The 22,195-nt window shown below is 44.1% G+C and overlaps 1 protein-coding gene across 7 annotated transcripts in view; it reads left to right on the forward strand.

Annotated features, from left to right (window-relative positions):
- Window positions 1-22,195, forward strand: part of MOB2 (MOB kinase activator 2) — a 111,112-nt gene that overhangs the window by 81,670 nt on the left and 7,247 nt on the right. For 6 of the 7 annotated variants that reach the window (XM_085224329.1, XM_085224327.1, XM_085224326.1 and 3 more), the window contains exons 2-3: window positions 20,299-20,459; window positions 21,655-21,748. In XM_085224329.1, coding sequence (XP_085080455.1) covers window positions 20,299-20,459; window positions 21,655-21,748 — 255 coding nt within the window. Of the gene's footprint in view, window positions 1-464; window positions 691-20,298; window positions 20,460-21,654; window positions 21,749-22,195 lie in introns of those variants that run through there. The other variant, XM_085224325.1, reaches the window with a different exon arrangement.

Consider the following 22,195-nt stretch of genomic DNA (forward strand, 5'->3'; position numbering starts at 1 on the left):
AGAACTGTTCCCTCCCAGGGCATTTGGTGTTGCAGGTGTATGTAGTGGCAAAGCCCACAGTATGTGGCAAACTTGGCTGGACAACTTCACAGATATTTCCCAGTCAGCAATGGAATCCTGCTTGTGTCTCCGTGCAGTTCTCTTTCCTTACTGCTCTCCTTGGACAGGAGATAGCTATGAGGCAGTGATTTTCCTCCCCATGGCTGGGGAGAGGGTTGGAGGTGACCTTTAAGGTCACAGAAACACCAAGGCTGGAAAAGACCTACAAGATCATCCAGTCCAACCATCCACCAATCACCAATAGTTCTCACTAAACCACAAAATCCAAATGTTCCTTGAGCACCTCCAGGGTCGGTGACTCCACCACCTCGTGGCAAGCGCACGACTGCCGCTGGGGCGTCATCGCGGACCTCCGGGCCGAGGCACCGGCTGGGGGGGCGGAGCGGGGCGGGCCGGGCGGAGCAGCCGCCCCCCGCTGCCCATTGGCGGGGCCGGGCGGGGCGGGCGGCGCGGCCGAGGAGAGCGGCGAGAGGCCGCGGCGTGCCGAGCCGTGCCCCGCGGCGCCCCGCTCCGCCGGACCATGGTCGGGGATCAGTGCAGCCTGCCCGCCGAACGGCCCGTCCTCGCGCAGAGCCCCAAGGCCGGACTGAGCTGCAAGATGGTGCTGCAGGCGGTGGGCAAGGTGCTGCGGTAAGGAGGGCTCGGCGGGGAGGAAGAAAGGCGGCGGGAGGCGTGCGCCGCGGGCTGTGGGGTTAAGGTGCCGCTCCGCCGGGTCTTGCGCGGCGGCCGGGGCTGGAAGTTGGAGTGGCGGTAGCTGCTCGGGGGGAGACGCGCGTCCGCCTGTAGCGCTGCGCGCCGGGGCTGCCGCTGCTCCCCCAGAGCCGGGCTTTCTGGGCGCAAGCAGGCGGCGAAGGACCTGGTTCTCCCGGATAAGACGTGCGAGCGAGGCTCCGCACGTGCTTTGGCATGTCTGGTGCAGGAATGTCGTGTAAGACGAGGGGAAAAAATTACTCATGTGGCTCGGGAGTTTTGTGAACAGTGAGACGTGTATGACTGCCGAGACCAAAACCAGACTCTTTGGCAGAGGACAGAGTGCAGTAATATGATTCGGAGGAGTTCAAACCCGTCCTGGTTTGCAGGGAAAAACGTCACCGCAAACATTAGGATTAGTAGCCTTGCTCTTCAACAATTGCAGCTTTTTATTTTGGCTAAATGCGGTTGGATGTTTTCTCGGCTGGATGAAGAATGGCAGCGCTGCTCCAAAAAGGAGCCTTGTTCCTCCAGCGTAACTTTATTTGGCAAGCTTTCATTTGTCCCCGTTCCTACTACTGGTTGCCAATTGTTAAATGTTTGTCAACAGAAACATTATCCCTCTCTTCCTCTGACTCATGCCTTCTCTCCCTGGACGGGTTTGGGGAGCCGTTTATTAAGGCTGGGATGGAGCTGCCGTATAAATGAGGCACGTTCACTGGCGCAGGCAGCTCGATAAGAACCGCTCGGAGCTGCTTTTCAAGAAGGTGCTGTGTTACGCTTGCTCTTTTTCTGCAATAGAATAAAAAATAAAAAAATTCCTTCCTGTAGAAAGTGTTAGTTTAGGGAACTCAGGTTTCTTTCTCAGCATTTGACAAGGTTAACATCAATTCTTGGTATTTTCAGGGGGGTTAACACCACTCAATATGGTGTCACACAGCTGGTCATATCATAAAATCCCTTGGCCAGAAGCTTGCTATTCATGCTGGGAGCCTTTTGAAGTTCTTGGGAGCTGCTCAGTTGGCAGCAGTCCCAGATGTAAATAGATGGGTGCCTCTGCAGGGAAGTAGTGCCAAGCCTTTTGTTCGGCATCTCTGGCAGTTTATCGTAAAGTGTAGGTAACTTCCTGTGACTTGAGCAGCGGGACAGATTTCTGTGTGTTCAGTAGCACTTTTTCATAAAGCATAACAAAAGCTCTTCCTTTCTCTTACAACTGGACTACGTGCAGAAGTTGCACGTAACTTTATTTGCTTTTTCTTCTTGATGTTTCTTGACTGCACACGCTATCAAACTATGGCGAAAGCAGGAAGAAGTTACGGCTGTACCTGAAATATTTTGGACTCTAACAACGAACGCCTTGCTGCAGCTGTGACTGGATTGAGGTGATTCGTGTTTTGTGAGGTTTTAGTGTGCTTTAATATGTCTTTTCATTCTGAGTTATCTCCTGTTTGAGTTTAGAAGTGTGAAGTAACAAACCTTTCTTTGGATGCCGGGCTGGTTCTCTTGGTTCTTTTCTTGCGTATACACGTGACCTTATGTGTGTTATTTAATTTTGCTTTTTAGCTTTTGTTCTGTAAAAATACAAACTTGTATTTTGCTAAGACCTCAGAAGAGTCCAGTAACTGGCTAGGAGCCCACGCAAATAGCGAGTCACCAAAGTCCTTACTGCAAAAATCAGGTGCTTGAAGTGGGAGCCCCACAATGGTAGAGGATGGGCCTGGTTTAGGTTAAAAATGGTGGCTTGTTGGTGCCAGTTGTGGAGGGATTTCTTGAACATAGGCATCTACGGCTGAACTTTGTGTACTTTATTGCTGGTGGAAAAGAACAGGACGCTTGAACATGACCAAATAAAGAGATGTGTTGCCAGCCTGGTGAAGAGGCCTGGCACTCTTGTTGGCATAGATGTTGTAGGTGTATGGAGTTAAGTAAGATGAGTCCTGCACTTGTTGGAATGGCCGGCCATCTATTTCAGAATAAGTGCAGGACAATTAGATACCACTTCTGAGCCCACCTGTCTGAAATGCTGCTCGCTGGGTTTCTTGTAGCCTGTGCAGAAGATGAATCAATGCAAAGTTTTGGGTGAAGCCACTTTTCTTGTGCTGGTCTGGCCTTATCATGGCATGGGGATGAGATCAGAGATTTTTTGCTTGTGTGTAGTATGATGTTACGAACGGCCTACTGTGCTTTAGTCCTGGGAACCATCACTGTCACCTCTCCCACACACCGCACCATCCCTCTGCAGGGCACCGAGCACTTGTAGAACATCACACCTGAGGAGGGACAGAGCGCCCAGCTTCTCTCTGACTTCCCTGCTTCTGTCCCTCTGAGCTGAGGATTTATGGTTGATAATTAGAAGGCTCAGTTCTCCTCTAAGACACTGAAGCAGTGCAGCTTTCCTCTGCAGCAAGGCCTATGCACAGTAGTTAAGTGAGCTGTGGATGCCTGTAAGTAACATGCTCTCTGGGAGCTTTCAATATTCCTATTCTTGCAGCTTGGTGATGTAGGCTGTGGTCCTCCTGATTGCTGCTGCCAAATAGTGCCTGCGTCACACTAGGAGTAAGAGCTGCCAAAGGAAAAATGGGTTCTGGGAGGGAAACAGAGGGTATTCATTCACGAGAAGCAGCAGCCAATGTGAACACCTGAGAAGTGTTGAAAAGAGTGTGGGGAAAGACAACTGAACCAGAAAGGGCAAAAAATGTGTAACAATAGCAGCAGATGTGCTCTCAGCCTTTCTCATTAATTTTTTATGAAAGCGACTCTTAGGTTTATTATTTTGTAAATTATTAGTGATTCAACTATGAAGAACTTAGGAGATGCAAATATATCTTTCATCATATGGGCTAGCAAACTGTGTTTAACTTTTAAGGGGTGGAACCAAGACTCCATGCTTCTAATGATTTAAAAAAAATAAAATAATTAAAATACCATTGGAAAAATGCCATCTCCCCTTTTAAATTAATCACAGCGCAGCTGAGATGAAGTTGTGTGTTCCTTAGCCCAGTGCTTAATTAGGGCTTTCATTTTAATTCAGATGTTTTTGAAATACACTGATCTCATTTTTTCCCCTCTCCTGTAATGAAACTGTAATTTTTTTAGCCAGTGCTTGGAAGGGGGGAGAAGGAACAAAACACCAAAAGGGGTGCAGTTTTTGTGTGTTTTTTCCTACAAGTTTGGGGTTCTAGGAAGAGACAAAAGGGGGGGAAGGGAAAAAAGAGCAATGTAGAAACCTTGAATATTGTTCTACTCTTAAAAACTGCCAATGACCACGCAGAAGTGTGCTGTTTACTGGCTTTGAACAGCAGAAATGGAAGGAAAAGCTGAGCTGCAGGAGACATCTCCCCTTCTTGGTCCCCACAGGTAACTGAGCTGGCTGTGTGAAGTGGCAGCTGCTGCTCAGAGCTGTGGGTGGGACATGAGGACGTGGTTTGCGCTGCCTGTGTCAGTCCTGATTCAGGTGCAGCTCAGAACTGCAGCATTTGCTGTGCTACAGCACTGCAAGTCCTGCATGGGTGAATTTCAGAAAATACTTACCACGTGTCTTCATTGTCAGTGCTTATCCTTTCCAGCTCCAGTGAAACCTAGTTGCTCTGGGATAGTTGATGAAGAATTGGGGATATGTTGTTGCAAAAGATCAGTGATGCGGGCTACAGAATTATGATACCGTTGTCTAATTGCTTTTGATGAAGTATGGTACCTTTCGTATGTACATGTAGTCCAGGATGAGTGTGGGAATAGATAACTCCTTTCTCCTGAGAGAGCCTTCTGTCTTACAGTGATGTGCAGGGATTGATTTGGAAACCAAACTAAAAAACAAAGCACTTTCTGTGTAGGCATACTTACTGTGGGCAGTACTAATGAAGTGGAATTCTTACAGTCACTTCTCAAGAATGTAGCAATTTGTCTTGTGATAGTGTGATAAATGATTCTATCATAGATGAATTGCCAAGCTTGTGTTGGCATTTTGGATGGCACTTAGATATTCTTACACCCAATGCCTTGAAATTAAAAAAAAAAAACCTCTCATCTTCCTTAATTCACAGCAAAATCAGAAAGAAAACAGCTTAATTGGCTTTTGTTTGTCAGTGATCGTGCAGTCATCCTAAACATGTTCGTGAAACAGGATACAGGTGGATAGAAGCAGAGTGTGTTTGCTGGGGCTGCCTCTGCTCACACAGCCAAACGTGTGGCATATGCCTATTGACAAGGCTGAAGCAAGCATTTTAAAAATCCATTTATATCCTACTTTAGGTTGAAACTGTTTACAATTTAGTCCAATGTACGGTGTTTATAAGTAATTAACACTACACAATCTGATTAGTGCACAAATTGGAGGAGGGAAGGGAGAAGCGAAGGAATGGAGGAGGCAGCGTGCTGGGAAGGGGCTTGTAGGCAAAAACCATGTCAGCTATTTTTATCCTGTGCTTGTTCCTTCTCCCTCCCACAACTTTCCATTGTACCAAAATAGTTCAAAATGTTTATGGTTCAGGGCAACTGACATCGCTAATTGTCCTGCTGTGTCTTGCTGAATATTTCTGTCACAGGAGGTGATTTCTTGTTCAGTGACATCCACGGGACTCTTGCTGTGCAGCTTGGGAAGGACAAAAGGCACTGTGGGTCAGCACCATCTTGTGCCCTGGCAAGGTGTGACTAGGACACGGGGCTTTGTGGGTAGCCCTTCCATGTGTCTGAAAGCATGGATGGGCTTTTGCAGATTATTCTTTCACCTGAGTGTCCTGGCCCAGGACAGAACAGGCTGCAGAGGACTCACCCAGCCAGCTTAGGCAATTCCCTGTGTGTGCAGGTAATAAAGTTGCTTCTGGTGGGGTCTGCAAAGTTGATCTTTAAACAGCCCCGCTACAAGGTGTTTGATACCTCTGTTGAAGGCATCTAATAGCCTGCTCTCCTGGAGCTCAGGGCTTGAAGCTACGCTCTGGAAAGAGGCTGCGTCTCTTGAGCAGACCTGCACAGCCAGCACACCTCCATTCCTTGGGATAGTTGTCAGTTCATCCCCTTGTGTGCACTGCAGGAGTGTCACGATCCTGGTGTGTTTATGAAACCTTATGAACCACGTACAGCGTGCTAGCTTAATGAAGAAGTTGGTCTTTCTTCATTCAGAGGTATTTCACAACATTGAGCCGTATTTTGGTTACGTGCTCTACATCCGGTGAAGTGATAGCCAGAGGGAGATGACTGCTGGAATTCCTCTGCGTGTTGAAATAACCCTGCAAGGTATCTTGAGAGCCTCGTATAGGATGGGCGTCTGCCTGAGGATTAACAGCGTTTTCCTCTGTTTTAGGAGCGAGAGTGTCCTCCTTGTATTCTTCTGGAAATTCCTTGTGGGCCATTTAGAACAGATTTGATTGTGATGTGAAACTTCTGGAATCATCCACCCTTTTATCGTGTTTCTTTGGTATGTGGCTGTTTCAGTGTAAGATTTCCTCTATGGTCTTAGCTACTGCTTGTATCTGCCTGGAAGATGATTTCAGATAAATGCACACAAAGTATGAGCGTGCAGCATTCATCCTTCTGGGAGCTGACTACAATTCCTGGTTTGTCTCTACTTCTTCTGTTATAATAGCCTATTTTTTCCCAGTACTGCCCTTCCTGGAGAAAGAATGTATTTCACACATGAAGTTTTTATCCACTACTTTGTGGTATCTTAAACCATCAGTGCACCCCGAGTAGATTTAAAGTGGGGGAAAAAAAATAATCCCCAGAAGAGCTTTTCTCTTTTGACTTTTGATGATCTTTGCTGTAGAGATGTGCTGTTAGGAACGTGTTTTGCTGGTGGTAGTTGTCATCTCCCTAAATAGGTAAGGCAAAGTCTGTCTCATTTCCTATCATATCTTTTCCTGTGACTACACCAAAACTGAGTTTGATAAAGCATTTTTTTTTTTTTTTTTGCTGAGAAGTTCTTCCTAATCTTTTTTTCTTAATCCCTGGTGCTGTGGGGCTCAACAGAATCTCAACAAAGTCTTTGGCAAATAGTTCCTACAGAAGATGAAACTTTGCTTTTAAGGTCTGCCAGCACATAGTCTCTGGAAAGGTATTGGGTGTATGGGTTAACCCTTTCCTTTTTGAAGAAAAACTGCTTTTCGGGAGTAGTGGAGTCCATTAACATTGGAGTTAGGTTGTTTGAGCTCACCTGAAAATGCTGCTCTGCTAATTTTGTAAGTAAATTTCTTTCTGGCACTGAAGCCAGTGTAGAAGTGCTTTTGCCCAGATAACAGGGATTGGCTGTAGCAGCTGCTCCCCAGGTGGAAGAAACATTGTGGCTGTCTCCAATTCCTTATATTCTTAAAAAGGAAGAATCAGCAGTGAGTGCAGCTGTCTGTCCTCAGGAAGGCAGATAGAGACAAAGCATAAAAATCTTGTAACAGCTCCACATCTGAACAAAGTAATCCCAGCGGGCCATAGAGAGTTGGAGATAATGAAGAAAGGCAGCTTGGGATTCTTCATGGTGACTTCAACACTGAAATGCCAAGAGAGATGTCTCTATGTCCTTGTTAGTTCCACTCATGCTGGATGCTCACAGACTGGCTACTGATTTCAATGTGACCACGTATCCCAGAATCAGAACACCAAAGACTTAGAGGCATATGCTGAGAATCAGCAGTTTGCATTTGGCAAGATGAGGGAAAGGAAGTTTTGGAAGTAGGTTGCTCTGATTCCTCACTGTATGAAGTCCTCAGTTACAACATTACTACCTTTTTATTCAGAACAAACCTGCAGAGGGAAGGAATCCAGTTAGGGTCCTGATCATCTCTTTGAAGATGAAGGGAAATTGTACTGTCTCAAGTGGAATACTTGTTTTTCAACATTCAGAGCCTGCCTTTGTGTCTGGTTACATCATCAGTCGTTGTAACGAATCTGTTAACTGACTTCTGTTACAAGCTTTCTAAGAAGGATTCCTATTGATTTCTGAAGCAGGGACTTAAGTACTGAGAACTAATCAGCCAGTGATGATAGGAAACTGCTCTCTTGAGAGAGTTGATCCCTCGTTAGCCATCATCTTTAATTTCTTCGCAGTGAAACTACTAACACAGCTGTGCACCAGCCAGCATGGTTGCCTCTTTAGGCACATCGTGGTGGCTTTGTAATGCTGCCAGGAGCTGAAACGAGCCGTGCAGGCTGTGTCTGAAGGGGGTTGGTCGATTTGAGCTGTGATGCTGGGTTAGAAAGGCTACTGTAAAAGCACGTCTTCACGTGTGTTTTGGGTAAGAACCTTAGCTATTAGTCTGTTTGTGTGAATGGGAAACTGTAAATTCACGCAGGCTGTTAAGAGGTACTGCTTGCCATCTGTGTGTGCAATGACTCGTCTTCCTTAACCAATTCCTTGGTTGCACTTTTAGCATTTAATGGAAAGAATGAATTTATATTTCAGGAAGCCATTGAAGGTAACACTACAAGATTGAATATGTATTCTTGTTTCTTTGTGGTTGCCAGTGGATCGGTATGTGTCTATAAAGGTGCTTCTACTTCAGCTTTTCCTTCTCCCTCAAAGTATCCTGGAAAGTAATAAATCAGGGTCAGGAATCACTGCTGTCTCAAGAGCTAATTAGCAGTGGTAGATCTAACTGTACAAGTAATTAAAATATTATTCACCCTACTATTTTTATCAGTCATTCAAATATTCTTTACTTTGACCCGTAATTCCATGGGGCTTACATATTGAATAGATCTGTTGTCGTCTATTGTACGTAAAACAAAACTTTAGCATTGTGGGGAAATGCTGAAAAGGCTGTGTGTTACTGATGGCAAAAGCAAACAGGCAGCATTGCATCATTCTGCTGCCAAGTTTAAAAATTAACCAATGGCTGGATTAACAGATGTTTTGTACGTATCCTTCATTAATGAAAGTTAGCTAATGAAGATAAGGCTTTAATTCCTTCTGCCTTCAACTCTTCTCTTACCCTGAGAGGAGATGCAGTTTGTTAACTAGGAATTATTTTTCCTTTAACAAGACAGTATTAAGACAGAAGGTACTGTTCTGTTATCACAAGACCTGAGGTATGTCAGGAGAGGTTGGATTTCCCTGAATTAACTTTCTTCTACGTAAAGAAAAAAGTCTAAGAGAAGTGTGAAGGGGAAAAAAAATAAATCCATTCTTGATCCTTAAAGCTGCCATTGAAAACTGACTGTGACCTGTGGAAACTTCTAGCAATTAAATATCTTTCCTAATAAAAATGCCATAGATCACTTAAAATGTAAGCAGTGAGTTTTTCCAGCTTGATACAATGGATCTGAATTTCAGGTAGAGGTACTGCTTCATGTTGTCTTTGCCCAACCTGCTCATTAACTGATGAACTCCTCACAGCTGTGTCTTGCTGCAACAAGCTGCACATGTATGCTAGCACAAATACTTTAAGAATAAGTTCACAGGTGCAGGCATGCAAAATTGCTTGTGAGTAGTGCAGACAAGCTATAGTTTTTTCCCATGCTACGTATCTAAGACCTTACTGAATTTGTTGTCGCCATTCCCGGCAGCAGCCAGCACAGCCTTCCAACGCAAGGCACGTTTTGTGCCTCCATCACACCTTGCCCGGTCCCGCAGGAAGCACCAAAGGCAGCCTCTTGGTGTTCAGCTGGGCTGAGAGGCAGCAGCCTGGCTGAGCTCAGGTGAGAGCTGCGTATCTATTGGGAGCAGTGACTCACAGCGAGTGTTCCCATTAACTGCGCCTTGCAGCCCGTGTTGCCACCTTTCGTACTGCTTAGTACAGTTATAAAATAGATTTTAAAACCCCTTGGTGCTTTTAGAAAGTTCAGAACTGTAAAATTCAGTTGACAATGCATTGATATTGTATGTACCTGTCCTCCAAATCATAGTATGTGGGTAAGGTGGTGAGCTGGACTTGCATCTCTAACACACGCCCTTTATCGTAGGTTTTTGTTAGGCTGTGCTAGTACTGAAATCTAGTTAGCACTACTAGATGGATGAATGTTTTTGTGGGGAAAGGGCTGTGAGGAAAGTCAAACACTTGTGTACAAAGACAAACCTGTCTGCAGCCTGGTACTCCGGGCAGAGCAGGCTGTGTGCATTTGTGTATCTTGGGCTATATAGCAAGAAGTCTGAGCGCTGAAGCCAGGTTTCCATGGTGAAATAATTCCGAGCTATTAAAGCACAATTCTACTCTGAAAAGCAACTCTGTGCAAGCTACGTTGTGAAATCTCACATTTACGAGGCCAGCAGGGTTTCAAATCAAATTTGCTCAGAGAAATAGAAAAGATACCTTTGCAGTCTGCCAGCACTGTAGTTTGGGTTGGAAGATAACGAATAGTGTCTTCAGTGCTTTGTGTGCTGAACTCCCTCCCTGCAAAGGTGTACTGAAATGTACTGTGTGTGCTCTTCTGGGAAGATAACAGGGTTGCATCAGAATAACCAGGGGGAGCTGCCAGAACTTGAATTTAATCATAATGCAGAAGTCAAAATAAGTTTTAAGTGTATTCCAATGGAAGCTTGCACCAGAATAAGTAACCAAAAAAAAAAAAAATCACTGCTGAAGTTGATTGGTATGTCTGAAAGCACATGAGCAATAGATATATTAATGAAGAGGTTTCCATGTTTTTACTGCAGTACATTTTTTCTCACTTTGCAGCATTTAAAAACTTTGAGAGATACAGGCATATTTTGTTGTTGCTAATTGGATGGGTTTTGGTTTTTCCTTGTTTGTGCAAATGGTTTTTTTTCGTCTCCGGAATTTTAAATCATATTGAAAAAGCTATTCTGAATGTTGTAACTTATTTGCATTCAAATTTGGGTGCAAATTACTTGTTCTCATGGTTCTTTTTCACAGCTCCCTCTGCGGCATACAGTATCTACCTTTTGTCTGCTCTCAACTAAGAGCCCCTTTTCTCCTTTGCCTGTGTGGTCTAATTGCAGAAACTGAAGTTGTGCTGTAGGTCTTTGCCTCAGGTGAGGATATTGGTCCACTATAAAACACACACACACACACACACACACACACACACACACACACACACACACACACACCACCTATTTATCTCTGCTACCTTTAAAAGGACATAACGGCTCAAGATGTAAACCTTCATAGATGCAGATATCTGTGGTTAGGTGAGATGAATCCTATTCCAGTAGGAATAGGATTGATATATATGTGTATATATACGTAACAAGCCCCACCGTGGATGGTTAAGGAAGAATTTGTGTTGCTACAATAGGAATGACCTTTTCCTCTATGAGAGAAAAAGGGTATGGTAGCATCCTGGTGGCTTTGAAGCGTGTGCCTGGGAACTAAAATGAGCTGCATGTTAACGAGACAAAGCCCAGAACACAGGGCTCCAGCTTGTGTTTGCAGCTGAAGAATTTCAGAAAGTGCCGGACAGAGATGCTGTTGGAGAGCTGCCCTGTGGAATTTCACAGCAGAGCCTCTCCTCTCCCTTTGTGCCCCTTGTGCTCTCGAGGTCTGCTCTGAAAGTACCCTCCTGGGGGTGAGTTGCTGCAGCAGAGGAAAACACCCTAAGAGATGCCTTTCTAAGCAGGTCTGTGCTCCGTTTTGCTCAGGTTTGGGTTTGCTTTGTCAGCCAGCCAGAGCTCACCCACAGTTGGAGGGTTACAAACAACATAAACAAGAAGAAAACACCCAGTTCTGTCACACGCTGAGGACTCTGGCACCTATGACGCAGTGTTCTGCTGTATGGTTTGTTCTAAGCATTGGCTGCATTAATTGTTGCAACACTCTGAATCTGTGACCCACTGCATCTCTTACAACAGTCCTAATTTGGCTCTGTAAAGCTCTTGAGTATAAACATTAGGGAAGATTTGTCTTTTTACTTTCCTAATCCTCAGATTACCAAAACCCTGGACTGTACTGAATCACTTAGGACAAGAATTATGCTGAGACTTTGCTTTGGCATCTGCTGGTTTGGCTTTGTGAGGGCATTTTTGTGTGTAAAAGTTGAAGAAATAGTTCAAAATGAATGGGATAAGATCACTTTCTGTCCTGCTGGTGAATGCTTCCTTCTAAATTGCATCCCTTGGTCCCAGAAGTAATCTGTACTTGAACCCTGCACGGTGCTGGGGCTCCGTCCCCAGCAGCCCCTTCTATTTGTTGGCTGGAGGAAAGCTGGACCTGTGTGAGGGCCCTGCATCCAGGAGGCCCTCCTCAAAGGCAGATGGAGAGCACAGGTCCAGCCTCTGCTTTGGGAGGAGTTCTGGCAGGTATGCCTGGAGAAGAAAGGAAACTCTAGTCCAGCGTGTTTTTACCACAAGAATGCACTCTGTGCATTTTTGTAGTATTAACCAAATTGTTTGCAAGCCTGGCCATGCCTCTGTATTCCTTCTTCCCAGAGTTGCATTAAAGGAGAACAGGGAAGGCTGAGCAGAAGGGAAGGAGCAGCAGCAGTACCCAGCCATCTGCAAGGACCAGAACGTCCCTGTGCTGGACTTCAGAAGGCAGTTACTGTGCGGCTGCTACACTGTGATGGGCAAACAGAGCTGACACCAAGGGTTAGCAGGCAAAGGGTGCAGGAAAGTGGGTGGGGATTCCTCCAGAAATGAGGGAAAAGCCTGATGTCCTGGAGACAGTACTGCAGGTGCCCTGTGTTCTCCTTGCTTTGCCAACAGCGCCAGCTGGAACTTAGTTTGACCCTACAGAATTGTTCAGGGCTTTCTGCTGAGAAGCAGCATTATAAAATAATGTTATGGCATTTGTCATCCTTAACATGCCTGCCATGCCTTGGCACCGACTGTTTTCAGTGCAGCATCCGGAGGCTAAGCAAAGATTCCCTTTTAAGGCAAAGAGCCACTATGAGAATCCAGGAGAAAAAGTTTCCCTGGCATGTAGGGCACATTCTTCTTTCGTCCTCCCCTTAAATAAACTATTAGTAACTTTTAAAAACAGAACAAAAATGAAGAAGCAGGATCAGAAATGCTTCCAAAGACATTTTATCCTGCACAGCCTCCTCGGAGCTGCACCGTACCCCAGCCCTGGAACTAACCCAGGGCAGGAGCTGGGAGGAGTGGAGCTGAGGTCACAGGGGTCTGTCAGAGAACCTGAGGTGGGAGGAAGCACAGACAGTCTGAAAATGCAGTATCTTTCCTTCCTCAAGCCCCGGAGAGACGGTCTGACCACAGCAATCCATGAACAATTGTGCTGCGTGATGCAGTGGGTTTGGGCACGCATTCTAATACCTTACACGGTCTCCCTTCCCATGCTGATGTTTTTCTCTTTCCCAACCCCGAGTGTGTACGTGTACAGCCAGGGTTTGTGGTTGGGTGTGCTGGCATGTGGCACTTTGGGCTAAAGGCTTAGCACTGGTCTTGGTTAAAGCAGGATGTGGGGGCTGCAGAAAGTTCCCCAGGCAGCTACTGAACATGCATAGTTCTAAAAGCAAAGAGAAATGCAACTATTCTCTCCTTTCCAACTGCACTTCTGTTACGAATGAGGCTAATTCCAACTCTCTTGCGTCGTGTACAAATAAAGAAAGATCTTGAATTCTCAAAGGGTGATTTTAAGGTGACTGCAGCCTTTAAGCCATCAGTCCTTGCACCTATCAGAGGGGAAAGGACTGTAGACCAGTGTTGGAAATAAAGATGGCTGAGGTAGGAAAATGGACAGCGTTTGTGGCTGTGGTGTAAAAGCTGGTGTAACCTGCTGCTTTGTTCTTGGTGGATGCTGATTGCTGGGAATCAAATCTTCACTCATAAAACTGCTTCCTTCCTGCTGTGAATAGGTTCAAGGCTCCCACAGTTACGCAGAATGTTCTTATCCAGAAATTAACTGATAACTTCTTTCCAGTAAACCATCATGGGGAAAAAAAGAGAAGTAAACCTTTGAGCAGTCAGCCTGCTTTGCCTTATGAAACACGTGGATGGCTGAGAGCTTTGGATTTCTCCCCTTTGCAGAGGGGGAGCACATTAGAGGAAAAGAGCTTGTATATTCAGGTTTATAACTTATGTATGTTGCATTTCCTCTTCTGTTCCACCCAGCTCCCATGATTCCTTACACCAAGAAGGGAAAAGGGGAGAAACTGCCATGAAAATACAACTAAATTTGAATTACAGCCCCACGTTCACTGCAAAATAGAAAAACCTGGAATTGGTGGCAAGGATCGGCCTAAAAGATGCTGTTAAAAGGTTGGCTTACTGCCTCTCTAATTCTGTGTTGGCTTATGTTTTAAGAGGCTAAGCCCCAGCCTCAGATTACCAAGAAAGTAGGTTTGGCAAGAGTACTTTGTCATACTTGGGCTGTGGAGGCTATTTTAAAACTTGTCATTTCAAAAAGAAAAGAAAAAAAATATAGGATGAAAGTCAAAGGCAGAGATAGTTTCTGCTAACTTGGTAGAATAGAGGTACCCCTAGATGAGGTGTAACAAGGTGTTGCTGTTGGAGACTAAATTCTCAGAAGTCTGCTTCCCACAAAGATGCTGCAGTTGGTATTGCAGCATTTCAGCCCTAATGCTTTATGGCTTGTGAACATGTAGCTTGTAGAGCACAAAATGGGTACTTGAGAGGAACCCCCCGTGGCCCCATTAACCCTGTCCCTGGGGTTGGAAATAGATGATTTCTAAGGTCTCACAACTAAAGCCATTCTGTAATTTTATAATGTTCTGTGGGCATCTTATTTTTTTTTTTATCTTCCTTAAAACAGCATTCTCCTTTTGTGCCACACTTGTATGTATTCCTACGAACCTTGGGCTTTCACTCTGCTCTCGCCAGCACTGAGTATGTCACAGCTAGGTTATCACAGCTGGGAAGCACTTGGAAATTCATTCGAGATTCCTAGGTTGATACCAATCTACCTAGAGTAATAAATTGCATCTATTATTTAAAAAACATTAGCCACTAAATAAGTGTCTTCGTTGTGCAGTTATCTTTGACAGTTTTGATCCTTGCAGACTTGAGGTGGCTTGTGCCTCTTTAAGTTTGCAAGTAGGGAGACACTTGCCATGTAAAGCTTGCTGGATCTGTTCTGTTGATTCTTCTAATGGAAACCAGCATATCTGGGACCTGACTGGAACCTGAAATTGGTGCAAGATCCAGAGGGCACAAAGTGATCGGGGTTTGGTCTGCAGCTCTGGCTCCTCACTGCAATGGGATTTTTGGTTTTGGCTTTTTTTTTTTTTTTAAGCTTATCCTTCCAAGCTACTCCTGTATGTGGTGCTTGCTTCTGGAAACAAGCAAGCCAAAAAGCCTCCCAGCCTTGAATATGGCACGTAAAAAAGGTACAACAAGACAGTGGTTATAGCAGAATCCTGAATAGGTAGAGATGACTTTAAAACGCACGATCAGTTTAATTAACCACCGTCAAACTTGTAATAAATAGGGCACATATGCCCAAAATGTTGAATGCCTGCTACAATTCCAAAGTGATGTGAGCTCCGTCAGGCTGGGGAGCGTGTCCACGCTGGTCCACGTGGTGTCCCTGACCTGTATTCAGCTAAATCAGACTGCTTCCCACGTGCTTCAGTCAAACAAATCGTATCGGTTAAAATTGAAACACATCTTTAGTATTTGCATCATTAATAAACTTTTTTTTAAAACTGGCATTTGTACTTGAATCTTAACAAGGCAGGTGGCCCAGGGAGGTGATCATGGCCCAGCAGGCCTGTTACTCACTGGGGTTTTCTTACACCTCTCTTGCTCCAGTGAGATCCAGGCAGGTTTCCAGCTGCTGTGTTTTCTCAGGTGGACACAAGGCTGAGTATGGAAGCCCAGGCAGTAATGAATGTACTCAGGCTGGAGCTGGTTTGCTTAACCTTCTGATATGATGCTTCATGTGGGTAACCTCTCTTTTAGCACCTCTTTTCCTTCTCTGGATCTTCTTCTTGGATGTAACTTGGCCTGTGGCATCTTATAGGAGTGCCTAAAACCAAACAAAGCCAAACCTATCCTGAGTTTTATCTGAAGAATGAATTAGCACTCTGGTTTACCTGTCAGTAAAAACTGCTGAGTGCTACCTTTCCTTGGCTTCCATAAAAATCTTCTTTCCTTAATTAATCGTCAAGAACCCATAGTAGAGTTTTGGTCTGACCTTGAAAGACCTCCCTATAGTGCTGTGCAATGGCCATTTCTTCAGCTGCACTGGGGGTACATGGATCTGGCATACAAGTGCTAAGACACGTTCAGCAGAATTCTCATTGTTGTTAAGACAGAAAGACAGAGGTACACACGGATCAGGACTTTTGCTGGCTTTAGGATGTGAGTTTGTGGTGTTTTTTTTTTTTTTTTTTAAGAATACTGCCCTTCTTGTGGTCTTATGACACTGAGTTCCATTTTCCAGTAAATAAACTACAGGTGATGGATTTGGGTGTTTCCTGAGTAGAACAATGCAACTCTACTGTTTTTGACACATTTCCTTTCATTGATAGCAGGATGAATGAACTGTTTCAGAATGTGCTGCTTTATGTTTGCTGCTGTAGTGTTCCCTTATAAGGGTGTTTGGGACAGCTCAGGAATAGCAACGTATTATTTTTTGTATTTGTGTACTTTAAAACAAGAAGTTGAAGAAGGCCTTTTGAATTTAAACACCTTGCAGCACACAGCAAAGAGTAACAGTTGCTTCTCTTTGCGTGTTTGGAGTTGGTTCCAGGTAGGTGGTGGTTTCTTACAGGCCTTTGAAGCAGTGGTGCACTTGGAGGGAAAGGAGAGCAGAAAGAAGCTAAGTTGCTAACTTCGTGCTTTCTAATAAATGTCTGAGCTTTGGTTTATATGGAACCCTACTCTTGTTGACTCTTGATCATATCATCATGTTTTTTAAACTGTTCTCTCTATACTGTGGTATGCTCCAGCTTTCTAAGTCTGCAAAGAAAGTGCTTTAGTATTGACTATTATTGATAGTTTCCAAGCTAAACCAATGGTTTTGCAACCCAGACTGAGCATGATTCAATTAACGCTAGAAAGCCTGACACTATAACCGCAGCTCTGCCTGAGGAAAGATGTGCAGTCCACTTCAAAACTTGGCATTCTTAAAACCGGGATATATTTTTGTTTGCAGTTACAGTGTTTGCGCCATGTATTATCCCCACCAAACTGCACCCAGGTCATGAAAATCTGATTGTAGAAACAAATCCCGTGGTCTTGCTTTAATGCTCAGCAGCTGCTGGAAGTTAAAAAGAAGTTGGTGCTGCAGATGCTGCTTTGACTTTCAGGTTTCAGCAGCGTGAATTAAAACCCTTTCATATCAGTGATCGCGGGCCTTGCTGCAGGTTTTGTGATGGTACCTGTGAGATGGGTTCTTTCTTAAAGTAGGCTGAGCTTTGGAAAGGGGCAGGGCATGGGTTCCTTCAGGAAGCTTCTGTTTGAAATGATCCAGTTCCAGGCTGAGGCAGTTGTGGAAAGACTTACTGTCTGTTGAAAGATGCAAAGTGGCTGCATGTACTAATCCAGCAAAGAACTGACGTTTGTGTGCAAATGAACTTGGCTGTGTTTTGGGTTTTTTTTCTGGTGCAAGGACTGCTCGTAATCGTTTGTGTTAGCAAACTTGTGGGAAATAACTAGCATTGAATTTTTGTTTCTTTTCTTGAAATGACAAGATGCCAAAGTGAGAATGAGGTAAACGCAATCCTCTTCTCTCCACTGCAAGGCCTGCCTCAGTCTCCTGCAGCCAGCTTCCTCCCGTGGTTTCCCTCTGCAGTCTTGGCTCTATGGCAGACTGTGACCTACCTCTTTGTCTCTCTCTTCCCTCCTCTTCCTCTTTGCTGATGTGGCACAGCCCTGACCCAGGGCTCTTGGTTTAAGTAAAAGCAAGTAAAGCAAAGGCACGCAGCCTGTTCTATCCACACCACTTCTCTTCTCCCAAGTGGTTAATGCGGTTTTCCAAACCACTCTTTTAAATTGAAAGAATATTCTGCCGGAGTGTTACTCAATTATAACTCTTGTTTCTTTGAAAAAATCAACTTATCCATGAACATCTGAATCCTGCTCCTTTACCCAATCAACCAGTTGAAAAAAAACTCTGTGCATTCTGGATAGACATTAATAATGTCTCTCCAGAGGTCCAACTGGTATGAAGGTGCTACTTGGAGCACACCAGGCTTGGTTTCAGCAGTGTAGGAGCAAGGCAGCTTATGTTTGGAACTAGGCAAATTAGTGCCCTCGAGTATTTTTTTTATTAGCTCAGGGCCAAACGTGTAGTATCAAGTGGATTTATGCTGCTTATTGTCAGGGTAAGGTAGTTTCATGACTTAATAATGTAGCACTGCAAAAGGAACAGGACAAACGTGTTGTGTCATATATTATAAAGTCAGGTTACAGATTATCAAACAACAATCTGTTCGTTCTTGTCATTGTGTTTTCCTTGGGTATTATTTCAGGTTCTCTGAAAACCTGAAGCCTCGTGCCCAGGCACAAATGAAGTACATCTTTCATACCTTCTTTAGATACCTCCAAGGCCCTTCTGCAATTCTTTCATGCACGCTTCTTTCTTATCTCCAGGTCACTTCTACGTGATGAGGTTCAAAAGCAATCTTGCAAATATAAGGGTTTGAAGACAAGAAGGCATAGCTAAGAACCAGGATCTGCCAGTCTAAGTAACTCCTTTGTGTTAAAAGTATTTGAAATGTGAAGTCAGACATGTCCTAGGACATCCCTTTGGGCTGCAGCTGTGTGAATTAATCCAGATTGCTTAATTAAATCAACCTAAGGGATATATATCTTGTAGGCTTCATTTTGATTGGTATGTGCTGCTGTGGAAAAAGGAGATGACAGAAAATATGAAAGAAAAGAAGCTACACACTAAACTGGTCATCTGAAGTACTGCTTTTAGTTTATTCTCCTACTGGCTATGTAGTCTTTAAAAAGATGTTTGTGTCACAGGTGTGTCCTCTAACTGATGTTATTCATGAACATGTAGGAATACAGGGGAACCATCTTTTCCATACTGGAGATCTCCTGTGGTTGTTCCTACACATCCATGACATAAAAATACATTGTGAGAGTGTGTGTATCGTGCTGCTGTTGTAAGCTTTCCTTGATGATGGCATTCCTTTCTCATCTTGAAGTCACTCTGGTGGGTAGGGAGCAAGGCAACAAGGCTTAACAAAAGTTCTAGGTGGTGAATAGTGACAGTCTTGGTGACTGAGTTGCAGAAAGTTACGGCGTGCCTCTGCCCACTTAGTGCAGTGTTGAAGATGGGGACCATGAGTCATTCTGAAGATAGGTTTAGAGCTCATAAGGAGAGAGATCCAAATAACCGTATGTTCTTTGGGAAAAGCACTGACATGTGAAACACCGTTCTAGGGAACATGTGCAACTCAGTCATAAAGCAAAAATCAAGAGTGTATTTTGGACGCATGTTTTGAAGATTTTTTTTTTAATCTGCTAAGAGCCAGAATGCAAGACAATTTCCTTGGGATGGGATCTAGGCGTGTTTCAAAAGCAAACTTAATGCACTCATCTGCAAAGCTGGACTTGTCATGGCTTTGCATGTCCTTAAAAACCCACGCAAGAAGACCTGGCACTGAAAAATCCCAGCATCTCTTTCATGTATGTGATAGCGCATACGAAGCATTGTCCTACTGCAACTTGTCCCCCACCATTAAATAGAGCTTCTGTTTCCAATTAGGTGGAATTTTTAATTGTAGAAACACGCGGATATGCAGCTATTTGACTACATATAGCCTACATAAAGGAAAGTGTTGGCCCACTGACTTTGCTCAAATGTCCGTCCTGATCCACTGTCCCAGGAATTCTGGTTGTGTTCAGTCTAGTTTGAGGGTGTTAAAAACAGAGTGGGAGGAAAACTCTGATAATTTCAGCAAACACTTGAGAAACAGGAGATCAAAAGTCATGATACTCCATGGAAATCAATGTACTTTATGGGATGTTGTTAGTCTGCTTTTATAAATCCTCATGGAGGCTTCTTTCATGACATAGCTCTGCTAGTAGCTGTTTGCAGTGGATTTTAAAGGATTTCCAGCAAAACAAAACAAAACAACAAACCTCTGTTTCTACTGTCTCAGATATACTGGGAGTTGGGAAAGCAGGTATTTTTGTATTTGTCATTGCTCCTGGAATCACCATTGCTCACTTCCAAAGGATGTGTGGAACCTGAGAACGGAGAATGGGATGGAGTACCGAGTAATGCTGTAGCTTTGAATAAGCAGAGCCACAATGTTGTATGGAAAGAGCATTTTCCCAAGTGGGAGCCATCTTCTTGCAACAGTCTGCTTTTACTGCAGGTGGCAGTTACTGTGATGCAGCAGGTAGGCAGCACACTCGCATCAGAGCATCTCCTTTGGGCGCAGTACCATTTTGCTGTCAGAACTGTTACAGGTATAGTCCAGCTGTCACTCTCCCAAATAACTTGTAAACTGACAGAAAGGCGATGGGGTTGCAACTGTTCAGTCTGAAGTTTTTCACACCATACAGAATTTTCCCAGTAACTTGAAAAAAGTGACTGAATTCAAATGCGCTTTCTCAAAAACTTCTTTTTGCTTTATTTAGAAAGTTAGGCTGAGGGGAGAGGAAGCAGGAGGAGAAACAGTATAAATGCAAATGCAGGAGTTTAGATAAACAGACTTCTTTCAGGTTTCTTCAGCTGTTCACCAGCAATGATGGTAACCCATCTTCTTTTTCATGTCTTGCAGGAAGTCCAAGGGAAAGCCAAATGGTAAAAAGCCAGCACCGGAAGAGAAGAAACTTTACCTAGAGCCAGAATACACAAAATCCAGAATTACCGACTTTGAATTTAAAGAGCTGGTGATGCTACCACGGGAAATAGACCTCAACGAGTGGCTCGCCAGCAACAGTGAGTATTTTGATCACACAGCCCTCGAGACTGCTGTCCACACCCAAGTAGGCATTCATTCACTGCTTTTTTTTTCTTTACTGTTTTCAGCGCTTAGAAAAGCACGCAATGACTATTTATGCTCACTGCATAATGCATGTTATTATACCTTGAATAGTAATTAAGCTGTCTTATACAAACCAACTGTGCTCAGCACTGGGGAGGCTGGATGCATTTCTTCCTCCATCTTACTTTGGCACCAAGGGCACAAGAGTTTCTAACACTCTTTTGAGGCCCATTGCTTCCCCTTCTGACTGCTCTGCTAAACGTGCAGCTCAGTGTGTTTCACACTCAAGCTGTTGGCCTTCCAGAAGCATTGTAAAAATTGTAGTTTAGTAAGGTTCTTATGAAAGCTGAGTTAACAGCCAGAAGTTTAGGAGTCTTTTGGTTAGACGACTTCTCTCCGTTCCATCCAAGCTTTGGTGGAATTACTGTGAATTTAAACTTCAGTCAGGCTGGGACTGAAAAGATGTGACCAACGACTGTAGTTGAGTGCTGTGTCAATGCATCTCAGTTCTGATGTATTTTCTTGTGCTGCTGTTTTGTGTGCCATTCTAACCTGTGGCTGTGACCTAATGTTTTCATTTCTAACAGGATGTGGTAGTAGCAAGAAACTACTTGGATCTGTATTAGAAAAGTTTAGAGTGGCTCATTAAGAAAAAGTGAGGGGTCCCACAGTTTTAAAATGTTACTATCTCAGGAGGTTTGTTAAAAGTACAGTGTACTTGTTTTCATGCTGGTTTTCTCAAGGGAGATACGTCATTAGGACTGTTAATGTTTTGTAGCCACTGTGCATTTTAAGTCTGACTTCAAAAGAATGTAGAAAATTGTTTGCCTTCAGCTTGTAACAGAGCATTCTGCTGTAAAGGTGAGGCTGATGACAGAGACACTTTCCAGTCTTGCTGCTTTGTGAGTAATAAGAGCTGATGCATCGTAGTGCTTTCATCTTAAATCAAAACAAGAGCTTTCATTCTCTGTACCTCTTTGTTTTGCAATTCATCATTAGACTCATTTAACTAAATCATGTTTAAGTATGTATGCAAGCTTAAGACGCTGAGATCACTTAACTTGATCTATTTAAATAATTGTCGGGAGGACAACCGGTGTTTGAAAGTATTTTATTTCTGAACTTCTTTCCTTTGTGTTTATTTTTCAGCAACAACTTTCTTTCATCACATCAACTTACAATATAGTACAATCTCAGAATTCTGTACAGGAGAGTCGTGTCAGACCATGGCAGTGTGCAATACGTAAGTCAGTATTTACTACTACAGGGTTTCCACAAAGCCTCGGGAGGAGCTTGGGGAAGGATATTGGAATTAGGTGGCACGGGACAAGCAGATCAGTAAGGACACAGCAGCTAGCGCATCCTTCTACCTCTTCTCAGTGAAGGGTGTTGTTGTGAAGGACTAGGAGGACTGGATCTTTGACTGTTTGGAGCTGGTTTTATAAGGTAGGATCAGAGAGGCAAATTACTGTGTGTACAGCTTGCGGGGAGGAGGAGAAGAAAAAAGAGAAAACTGTCCTTACTGGTAACACTGCCATAGAAGGCAGGGAAGGATGAATGAGTTGAAAAATGTCAGGGGGTGCTTTTTGATAGCTGGAATGCTGGCAGAGTATCAGGTTGCTGGTGGCTAACCTCTGGCCTGATGTGAGCCACTGGCTCTCTGCTGGAGCCCCTGGAAGCAGAGGGCACA

This window comes from Meleagris gallopavo, chromosome 5 (assembly GCF_905368555.1).
Source record: "Meleagris gallopavo chromosome 5, MGAL_WU_HG_1.1, whole genome shotgun sequence".
Taxonomy (NCBI): domain Eukaryota; kingdom Metazoa; phylum Chordata; class Aves; order Galliformes; family Phasianidae; genus Meleagris; species Meleagris gallopavo.